General features: G+C 40.5%; 1 protein-coding gene across 1 annotated transcript in view; it reads left to right on the forward strand.

Annotated features, from left to right (window-relative positions):
* Ambra1 (autophagy/beclin-1 regulator 1) overlaps nucleotides 1-11776 on the forward strand; it is a 170100-nt gene that overhangs the window by 115987 nt on the left and 42337 nt on the right. Inside the window, exons 11-12 of the mRNA XM_013029964.1 lie at nucleotides 528-544; nucleotides 4018-4128. Of these exons, the coding sequence (XP_012885418.1) occupies nucleotides 528-544; nucleotides 4018-4128 (128 nt within the window). The remainder of the gene's footprint in view (nucleotides 1-527; nucleotides 545-4017; nucleotides 4129-11776) is intronic.

Raw genomic sequence — 11776 nt, forward strand, 5'->3', positions numbered from 1 at the left:
AAGTGGTAGAGTGCTAGCCTTGAGCTGAAGAGCTGAGGGACAGCGCCCAGGCCCAGAGTTCAGGCCCCACGACCGGACCAAAAATAAATAAATAAATAAATAAAAAAGAAAAGAGAAATGTTCCATCTAATGGATGGAGGCCAGGGATGTGGCTAAAAGTTCTACAGAATTATATAGCCCCAAAATACTAATAGTGTGGAGATTGAGAAACCCGGGGTCTAGTTTGTACTGTCTTTTTATTGCATGGAAGAATCTGGGGCCTTAGAAGTCTCTCAGGAGTTGGTGTCTGAGGCTGAGTGCCTCCTCTGTAAATGTTTTTTGCCTCAGTCTATTAACTGGACCTGGAACATTTCCTATACCTTCAGTTTAGTGGCCAGCAGTCTACTAAACAGGATGATATGTTTTCTTTCTGTTGTTTCCAAGAGACAGGCTCAGTTGGCCTGCAGTTCTTCCAGAAGAAAACCTGGTGACAATTTTCTAATCTGTTGCTGGCATCTTTCACTCCCTAATCTGTGTTTACTCGGCAGTGAAAATCGACTCTCTGGTGCCAGGCTCTGTTCCTCCTTAGTACTTTGGCACCATTGGTAGAGAACCCCTCCCTAGTCTCTTCACAGTGCCACCCTACACATTTATTTCATTGCACAGCTGTTCTCCAGAAGAAGTCTCTTGAGCATAGACTGTACAGGATGCTGCTGGAGCCAGGGGCTGGATTCTCAATATTTGAGTTACCAGTTGTAGATCCAGTACTAAGAAAGCATCTGGTTATTCTTGAACTGTTTCCCTGTCTGTAATTCTCACACCCTTTCCAGAATAGGCTCCTAGAAAATAGTTTATTTGTTCAATTTATTTTTTTTTCCTCTTAGCAACAAGCATTTCTTTCATCATATATAAAGAAAACTCATGTACCTCCTTTTTTGGGTTATATGCATTTCTAATAAAAGTAGAGGAAATGGTGAGGAATTAAAGCTATTTTAGAGGTTAATAGTCAATGGGAGATGTCAGTCACCTAAATAATAGGTGCGTAAGTATGGAAAACAATTCAGGACTAGGAAAGTGGTTCAGTGGTAGAGTGCTTGCCTTGTATGCATGAGGCCGTAGGTTCAATTCCTTAGCACCACATAAGCAGAAAAGGCCAGAAGTGGCACTGTGACTCAAGTGATAGAGTGCTAGCCTTGAGCTGAAGAGCTGAGGGACAGTGCCCAGGCCCAGTGCCCAGGCCCAGAGTTCAGAAAGAAAAGAAAACAATTCAGAAGCTAATACCATAGACCCTGGATCATAATGAAGACATTCTTTCAGGTAACTAAGTTGTGGACCTTGTAACTAAAAACTGATTTGCATTATTAAAGAGACCTCAAAAACAAAACACAAAAGTTCCTTTTAAGAGAACAAGAGAAAGCTGGGCCTGTAATCCTACCTACTCTGGAGGAGGCTAAGATCTGAAGATTGTGATTCAAAGCCAGCCCAAGCAGGAGACTCTTATCTCCAATAAACTACTCAGAAAAGGCTGGAAATAGTGCTTTGGCTTAAGTGGTAGAGAGCTAGCCTGAAGCCAAAGAAGCTCAAGGACAGCACCCAAGCCCTGAGCTCAAGCCCAGGACTTGCACATGAGTGTACACATAAACACAGAGAAAACCTGGGAAACTTACTCTGTTATGAAATGAATAATTACCTCATCTAACTATTAAAGGCAGCAGGACCTCAATAGGGATTAGAGGTCAGTGGGCACATGGGTTATGTCCCCAGATGCTGCTGTCTTTGGCTTTTAAACAGATAACTGTTTTGGAACGGTCTTTGAATTTGCAAGATTTGAACACTTTTAGGGTGCTGGCCTATCTAGAATAGAGTTGTTGTTTTTTTAACTTTTAAGTATTATCTGCCTAAGGCACTTTTTGGGTTTTTCTTTTTTGTTTTCATTTTCATTTTTGTTTTCATTTTCATTTTTGTTTTCTTTTGTGGGGGTGGGGTGGGGAAAGTAGATTTAGGGCCTGGGTGCTGTCCCTGAGCTTTTTCACTCAAGACTAGCAGCTCTCTACCATTTTGAGCCACAGCACCACTTCAGGTTTTCTGGTGATTAAGTGGAGACTAAAGGCTCATATGGAGCCAGGCACCGGTGGCTCACACCTGTAATCCTAGCTACTCAGGAGGCTGAGATCTGAGGATCACAGGTCAAAGCCAGCCTGGATAGGAAAGTCCACTCTTATCTCCAATAAACCACTAGAAAACTGGAAGTGGCGCTGTGGCTCAAGCGATAGAGCGCTTGCCTTGAGCTGAAGAGCTGAGGAGCAGCGCCCAAGCCCAGAGTTCAAGCCCCACAACCAACCAAAAAAAGAAAAAAAAAAAAGGCTCATGGAGTTTCCTGTCCTGGCTGGCCTTGATTCTTCATCCCCAGAGCTCAGCTTCCTGAGTAGCTAGGATTACAGGTGTGAGTCACTGGCACCCAGCCTAAGGCACTTTTCATACATTTTTTCTTAACCATAATATATCATAGGTATACATATAATACATAGCTTATACTCTGATCTTTGGAAGGGGAACAGGTGACTGTAACTAAGTATTGAGGGCCTTTTAGCCCCCTACAAACTAGTTTTCACCATTAGGAAGGCAATGAATACCGCTTATGTTGAAAATGCATAACATAGAAGTAACATCACTATGCAGATAAAATTATTTATACCTTTTCCTACAAATTAAAACTGAGACAGTAACAGTTAACTAATTTTGACAAATGTCTACTGCTACTATGACTTGGTATAATTGGGTAAGAGTTAAAAGAATACTTTTCATTGCTTATATGGAAGACATTTTCTTAACTGAACAATCTGTCATTTGAGAAGAAAATAAGGGGACCCACTAGGAGTAGCACAGCAATAATTAAGAGTTTTGTAAAAGATATATATTGTTCATATATTGCCTTTGCAGTGATAGGCAGAGAGGAGAGATTAGGTAAGAATTCAGCTATCAGATTGTCCATTGTTTCAAGACTAATAATTGCTAATAAATTCAATTTCTCAAAGGAGTTGCTTTGTAGCTGAGAACACCATTTAGGTTATACAGCATATAAGAATGTTCTATTCTCCATGAAGGATTGGCTCTGTCTGATGAGAAGGTTGGTTGTGTATGAAATGCACCTCGGAAGGAGGAGGAGGAGAAAATGACATGTTCATGTAAATGAAATACAACTGCAAATTAAAGTGTCACCCTGTTAAAAAAAATCCATTTTTTTATTTAATTGGTTACCAAGGAAAAATGTCATACAGAAGTGCATATCTCAGGGAAAGTTAAACTGAAATATTACAAGTGAATCTAGATACAAGGAAGTTCCTGGAAGAGATTATAAAAGATTGCCTTAATAAATATATTCTGATGCTGCAAAGCTAGGCTCATATATATCTGTTGTGTTACATGCCAGGGTTCCAAAAGAGATGAGCAAATATTACCTTATTTGTTCTTTACATCCTTTATCCAAAATCAGCTAGATACTAGCTGTTCCTTTGGAGAAAACCTCCTTTTGAGATGTTTTATAGAAAGAAGGTCATGTACAAAGGAAGGATAAAATAGGAAGGGTTGGTTATTAAGATTATATTTACATGTAGAATTATTTCTAGTGAAACATTTCTGATTTCTTTTTGAGATGAGGACTTGCCAAATGTGACTCCTCAGATTGTTGTTTGGTTTTTTTTGGGGGGGGCGGGGGGGTGTCTGGTCGTGGGCCTGAATTCTGGGCCTGGGCACTATCCCTCAGCTCTTCAGCTCAAGGCTAGCGCTCTACCACTTGAGCCACAGCGCCACTTCCGTCTTTTTTTTTTCTGCTTATGTGGTGCTGAGGAATCAAACCTAGGGCCTCATGCATGCAAGGCAAGCGCTCTACCACTGAGCCAACTTCCCAGCCCCTCAGTTTTCTTTAACCTTAGTATGGTTCTTTCTCTTCTTTGCTACTAGTCTCAGTGTTGTTTTGTATTCTACATTGAAAACATGCAGATACATGCTGTAATGTGCTCTTTGTCTTCTTCCCCTCAGGGGCAGTGATTGGTGATGGACAGTCTGCCGTAGCCAGTAACATTGCCAATACGACCTACCGGCTCCAGTGGTGGGACTTCACTAAGTTTGATCTTCCAGAAATCAGTAATGGTAAGCCAACATAAAAAAGGAATGTTTGTGGAGAGGTTGTTAGTGAAATGAGCTCCCTTCCCATAGCTTAGTCCACTCCTTCCCATCTCCACAGCTTAGCATGCTGCTCCCTTCCTAGGCAACACTAGGCCCATGTAGTAAAGGCAGTAAATAATCAACTTCCAACCCCCTTTGCCTTGGAATGGCATTTTTCCAGGCCAGCTACCACCATATAAGGCAACAAGAGCCCCTTAGAGCGACCTTCAGGTCTGGGCACCTACAGGACCCCTTATCTACTATTTGGATAGCAGCCATAAATCCTAGTCTATACCATGATGAAGCCCCGGGCCCACATGTCCACACCAGCGTCTCTGCCTCCTAGCCCCTTCTAGCTCCTCCTAAGCCTCCTAGGTTATATAGGTCACCTCAGACAATAACTGGTGTTTCTTCTCACTTCTCCCTTGTGAGAAGAGGTCTGACTGGCCCCTTTCCTAGCAATAAACCTTTCTTTGTTCTTTGTACCTGGATGTCTGCGTGGTTATCTGGAAAAGTCTAATAATCTTTCAGAGGTATATTGCTGATGATCCAGAAATAAAAAATTCAGGTAGCACTGGAGTTTTTTTTTTGTTTTAAATCATCTTGTTGAGTAGTTGATGACCATGAACGGGTCCTAATAGCTCTTCCATAGCTCCCAGTTAAGAAATGAATGCCAGGAGGCTGAGGTCTCAGGAGGCTGAAATGTAAAGGATCATGATTCAAAGTGAGCCTAGGCAGAAAAGTTTGAGACTCCATCTCCACCTATTCAGCAAAATGTGGGATTGAGCTGGGCACTGGTGGGTCATACCTGTAATCCTACTCAGGAGGCTGAGATCTGAGGATCTCAGTTCTAAGCTAGTCCTGACAGTAAAGTCTAAGAGACTCTTACCTTATCTCAAAGTGATAAGAGTGCTAGCTTCCAGGGAAAAAGCTCAGGGACAACATCCAAGCCCTAAATTCAAGCCCCACAACTGACAAAAAAAAAAAAATTTGGACTGGCAGTATGGCACAAGTAGCAGAGTGCCAGCTGTGAGCAAGAAAGCCAAGTGAGAGCACAAGCCCTGGGGTCAAGCCTTGGTATTGGAACAAAAAGAAAAAAGAGAAATTTGAATAGATCATTCAGGGCATTTACCTTGAACATTTGCCCAGAGGAATTTGTCTACCAAGTAATTCATGGACTCAATGCCTGAAATTTAGATGGATCTGAGAGGAAAATGACGAGAAAAAGAAGGGAGTGTAAGAACTGAGAGCTCTATCTTACCTTGAAAGACTGTACTGATATTAAGCTCCTTGATAAATCCAGAACTGAATGGGTATGGGATAGTATGGATATGGTGTGTGTGTGTGTGTGTGTTGGTGAGTGTGTGTGTGTGTGTGTGTGTGTGTGTGTGTGTGTGTGGTCTGTCATGGGCTTTAGCTCAAGGCCTGGGATAGTATGGATATGGTTGAGACCTGGTGTGGGGGTGTGTTTTGTCTGTCATGGGCTTTAGCTCAAAGCCTGGGCTCTGTCCATGAGCTTTCTTGCTTGTCTAGTGTTCTACTACTTTGAGCCACAGCTCCACTTCTGTTTTTTTGGTGGTTAATTATAGATAAAAATCTCAGGGACTTTTCCTGCCAGGGCTGGCTTAAAATCTCAATCCTCAAAAATCTCAGCCTCCTGCGTGGCTAGGATTACAGGCCTGAGCCACTGGCACCTAACTATCTATTTTTTTATTATTATGATTAAGTAGTTATACAAAGAGATTACAAATCCATAAATCAGATTATGAGTACAATTCTTCTTGATAATGTCACCCCTTCCATTATCCTTCCCAATCTTTCACCCTCCCATCCCTACATAGTTACATAGTTCCAATTTTTACATAATGTACATTAAGTATAGAGACTGCATTTGCTCACCCTTCCTTCTTCCATTATTGAACCCCCTCTCCCCCAAAATATATTTTTACTTCTGGTATTCATTTTGGTAAAAACAGTTTGGTAAAAACACTGCTTTACTGTTTGTGTGTAAATGTATTAACCCCTGAATATGTTATCATTCATGTTTGTATTTTACATCTAGCTTCCACATATGAGAGAAAACATACGCTGTTTGTCTTTCTCACTTAACACAATTTTTCTAGGTCCATCCATTTCCCCACAAATGACATATTATTCTAGTAGACCAGTAAAATTCCATTGTACATATGTATCACCTTTTCTTGATCCACTCATCCATTGTAGGATATCTGGGCTGTTTCCATAACTTGGCTATTGTGAATAGTGTGACAATGAATATGGACATGCAGTGTCTTTACTATATCCTGACTTGCAATGCCCAAGAGTTGTACTGTTGTATCATAAGATAATTCTATGTTTAGTTTTTGGTTTTTGTTTTTTATTTTGGCAGTCATGGGGCCTGAACTCTGGGCCTGGGCACTGTCCTTCATCTCTTCAGCTCCAGGCAAGCACTCTACCACTTGAGCCACAGCACCACTTCCAGCTTTTTCTGCGTATGTGGTGCTGAGGAATCGAACCCAGGGCCTCATGCATGCAAGGCAAGCACTCTACCACTGAGCCACCTTCCCAGCCCCTATGTTTAGTTTTTTTTTAAGGACTCTCCAAACTGCCTTCTAGAGTGGTTGTACTAGTTTACATTATAGCCAGCACTGTAATAAGGTTCCTTCCTTTCCTCCTCCATCCCTGCCAGCTCTGCCAGCTTTTGTTATTCCCGTTCTTTAAGCTGCCCAATCTTATTGGGATGAGATAGAAATCTCAGTGCTGTTTTGATTTGCATTTCCTTTATGGGAAGGGCCTTCCTCCTTTTTTGTCTCAGTTTTACTTTTTTCTACTTTCGTTTTGTTTTGTTATGCTGCTGGTCCTAGGGCTTGAACTGGGGCCTAGTTGCTATCACTGAGCTTTTTTGCTTAAGGTTAGTGTACCACAACTTGAGCCACAGCTCCCCTTCCAGCTTTTTTTTTTTTTTTTGGTAGTTAATTGGAGATAAAAGTGTCACTGTCTTTCCAGCCTCATGAGTACCTAGGATTACAGGTGTGAGCCACTAACATCCAGATCTACCTGCCTGCCTGCCTGCCTGCCTGCCTGCCTGCTTTCCTTCCTTCCCATATGCCAGTCTTGGTATTCTTACCAGGCAAGGGAAATTAAGTTAATATTTTGTATCTGTTCTTAATGAAACCTCAATAACAGTAAGTGCTTCTAAGATACATGTCCAGGCATCTATCCTTTAACTCTACAAGGAATCCATACCATCCTGTCTCTTTTGAAGATCCAAGTTTGTTTATTCATTTCTAGGTTTCTGGCCCATGTTTATTTAATTAATAATAAAATGACCATTGTTTATTTTGTCAGGTCTTTAAAAATTATAATCTGAATATATAATTCAAATTCTATAACTACTCACTGCTCAAAAACCTTTCATATAAAAGGATATAAAAAGTCTCCCCAGCCAGGCACTGGTGTGGCTTATACCTATAATCCTGGCACTCAAGAGGCTGAGATCTCAGGGCTGGGAAGGTGGCTCAGTGGTAGAGCACTTGCCTTGCATGCCTGAGGCCCTGGATTCGATTCCTCAGCACCACATAAGCAAAAAGAAGAAAGCCGGAAGTGGCACTGTGGCTCAAGTGGTAGAGCGCTAGCCTTGAGCTGAAGAGCTGAGGGACAGCGCCCAGGCCCAGAGTTCAGGCCCCATGACCGGACCCAAAAAAAAAAAAGAGGCTGAGATCTGAGGATGCCAATTCAAAGCCAGCCCAGGCAGTAAAGTCTGTGACTCTTATCTCTAACTAACCACTAGAAAACTGGAAGTTGCACTAGAGTGAGTGTTAGCCTTGAGCAAAGAGCTCAGGGACAGAACCCAGGCATTGAGTTCAAGCTCCACAACTGACAAAAAAAAAGTCTCTCAACTCAACTTTCTACTACCTACCACTTCTTGACATAAGGAACCTTGATTAGAAGTTTCTTGTGTACCTTTTTAAGAATATTGTATGTCATCAGGAACAATATCTATAATTCTAGCTACTCAGAAGGCTAAGATCTAAGAATTGTGATATGAAGCCAGCCTGGGGAAGAAAGTTCATGAGACTCTCATTTCCAATTAACTACCAAAAACCTGGAAGTGGAGGTGTGGCTCAAGTGGTAGAGCATTAGCCTTAAGCAGAACAGATCAGGGACAAGAGCCTAAGCCATAGGAGGAGCATGCGAGCACATACACACACACACAGAGCAAAGTCATATTTTTTTTTCTCTAATCAAATGGCAGCTTGTTATACATTCTTTTGTATTTTTCTTTCTAAAGTGTATCTCAGTGATCTTTCTATATCAATATGTAAGATTTACTTTTTTATGGCTATTTACTATTTTACTTTTTATATGTGCTAGAATTTTTTGTGTGTGCTAGAATTTTTATTACCAGTGTCTTATTGAAAGATTTCTAAGTTTTTTATTTTTTTCTGTACAAACCGCTGCAATTGCCACTTTGCATGTGCAAGTATGTTGATAATACAAATATCTTGAAATAGAATTACAGAGAGGAAGAGTATAATTTTGGTAGCTATTAGCATATTACCCTCAGTACAGACTGTGCCAGTTTATATTTCCCCCTAGTTCACCAGAGTGCCTGACAGAATATGTTATCAGATTTTTAGATATTTGCAAGTCTGATATGATAAAAAGTAGTCCATGGTAGTAGTAAGTTTGTTTCTCAAGTTTCAGAGGCAGTTGTGCCTCTTCGTGTGCTTTGCCATTTGTGTTACCTTCTTTGGCCAGGTCCATGTGCATTTCCTCATCGTTTCTTGTGTTACTGATCTTTTACTTAATAATTCTACAGAAACTCTTTATAAATTGGAAATTAACTTTTGATAGGAATTTCCTATCTTTTGGCTTTGATGAAAGGTTATTTTTGTCATAAGTCAGAATTATACAACTTTTTTTTTTTTTTTTTTTTTTTGCCAATTGTGGGGCCTGAACTCTGGGCCTAGGCGCTGTCCCTCAGTTCTTCAGCTCAAGGCTAGCACTCTACCACTTGAGCCATAGAGCCACTTCCGGCTTTTTCTGCTTATGTGGTGCTAAGGAATCAAACCCTCATGCGTGCAAAGCAAGCACTCTATCACTGAGCCATCTTCCTAGCCCCACAACTTTTTGTTTTATAATATATGATAGAAATTTTGTCAGCAAAATGTATGTTCAGTCAGGTGCCTGTAACTCACGCCTATAATCCTAGCTACTCTAGAGGCTGAGATCTGAGGATCACTGTTTGAAGCCAGCCCAAACAGAAAAATCCCATAAGACTCTTATCTCCAAATAACCACTCAACTGAAGTGGCGCTATGGCTCAAATGGTAGAGCACTAGCCTGGAGTACAGAGGCTCAGGGACAGCACCTAGGCCCTGAGTTCAAGCCCCCCAAAAAGTATATTCAAGGTGTGGCTCAAGTAATAGCATGCTTGTCTAATAAGTGTAAGTGTTATGTGGCAGATTTTTTGGACTCCTAGTTTCCACTTGGATTCTCAGGAGAATCCTTGCCTAGATAACTGTAAAATGACTTCTCAGTTCTGGAAAGTTCTTTTTTTGTTATTGGTGATGGTGGTGGTCATTGTGGGGCTTCAATTTTGGGCGTAGGCCCTGTCCTTGAGCTCTTTCATCAAGGCTAGCACTCTACTACTTTGGGCCAAAGCACCGCTTTTGGTTGGTGGTTTAAGACCCTGCCCAGGCTGGCTTTGAACTGAAATCCTCAGATCTCAGCCTCCTGAGTCACCATGAGTCAGGCATGAGTCAGGCATGAGTCACCAGCACCCAGCTGAGAGTTCTTACTTTCTTATCCATTGACTGTGACAGGGCTAGACATGTGACTCAAGTATTAGAGCACCTCCCAAGCAAGTGTAAGGTCCTGAGTTTAAACCCTAGTACTGCTAATAATAATAATAATAATAGTAATAAGGAAATGGCTGTGTAAAATGAGGTCTTAGCAAGCAAAGAGACAGAAAAATAATTTTAAGGGTTAGAGTACAGCCCAATTGCAGCATTTGCCTGGTATTGCCAGCGCCTTGGATTTCAACATGTAAATACTTCTGTCCAGCTTACATGAAATTAAAAATCATGCATAATTTGTTCCTTACTCATTTTATTTTATTTTTTTTAGATTATTTTTATTTTTTGTCGGTTGTGGGGCTTGAACTCTGGGCTTGGGTACTGTCCCTCAGCTCTTCAGCTCAAGGCGAGCACTCTACCACTTGAGCTACAGCGCCACTTCCGGTTTTCTGGTGGTTTTTTGGAGATAGGAGTCTCGGGTCTCTCCTGCCCGGGGTGGCTTTGAACTGCGATCCTCAGATCTCAGCCTCCTGAGTAGCTAGGATTACAGGCGTGAGCCACCAGCGCCCAGCCCTTACTCATTTTAATTTGTGGAAAAATCAACAAAAATCATTGTCTTTTATCCATATCATAGTTGATCTGGTGAGAAAGAATTAGGCAATTTGAGAGTTGGTGTATATTTAAATTTTTGTTAAAACTTAAGTTCTAGAGTCCTATTGAAATGCATCCATATTTTTCGAAAAATCAGTCTGGTGATGATGGATAAGGTTATTGATTAGTTACCTGCTGTACAGCTAGTGATTGGCAGGTAGGAATTCATACAGGTTAAGGACACTTTAGGAAAGTGAGATGTTCATTTTACAGTATTTCATTAATAATTTAATTTTGGTTTTGAATGATTTGAGTAAAATTTCGTTCTTTGTTTTCTTCAGATTAATACCCTATAAATACAAAGAATTTTTTTACAAAAAAGTTTATACCACTTTACATTTATGGTTTCTAGATTTTGTATCATCTTTAGGATCATTTAGTACTTTACATTTTAGCATTTTACATTTAAATCTTTGATTTACTAGGGAAATTAATCTCAAATAAGCAAAGCACAATCCAACTTTTCCCCTATATGATTCTTCATTTGTCTCAACCAATTAATACTCCGTTTGACTGATTTAGGGTACTATTTTCTTCATACTATTAGTTTCTTTTGTATTTAGGTATAGTTCTGGGCAATCCTATTCCAGTGATCTGTCTGATTATTCATAGGATTATTCATATTTTGGTCAGTTGTAGGGCTTGAACTCCAGGCCTGAGCTCTGTCCCTCAGCTCTTCAGCTCAAGGTGAGCACTCTACCTATTGAGCCACAGCACCACTTCCTGTTTTCTGGTAGTTAATAGGAGATAAGAGTCTTAGATTTTCTTGCCTGGGCTAGCTTTGAACCACGATCCTCAGATCTCAGCCCCGAGTAGCTAGGATTACAGGCATGAGCCACTGGCGCCCAGCTGCGGCTTACATTTTTGAGCCCCTATGTTTTAGAATCTGGTGGAACTAGTTTCCTGTTATTGGTATAGTTTTTTTTTTTAATCCAAATTTTCCTTCCTACTTTCATATTTTTAAAACCACTCTGGCATTTTTGTTTTTCAATACAGATATTAAACTCCCTTCCAATCTTGTTTAGTATAATTGTTAGAATCACATTTATAAATAAATAAGGAGATTCAGTATATTTATTTTATCTTCTTATCAAACAGCCTGGTATGATTTTCAGTTTCTCCAAGTCTCTCATATTCTTAGGAATAATTTAAAGTCTTCCTCATTGCTTATGTTTATTTCTA

The sequence above is a fragment of the Dipodomys ordii genome, unplaced genomic scaffold, assembly GCF_000151885.1.
Source record: "Dipodomys ordii isolate 6190 unplaced genomic scaffold, Dord_2.0 Scaffold125, whole genome shotgun sequence".
In the NCBI taxonomy this organism is placed as follows: domain Eukaryota; kingdom Metazoa; phylum Chordata; class Mammalia; order Rodentia; family Heteromyidae; genus Dipodomys; species Dipodomys ordii.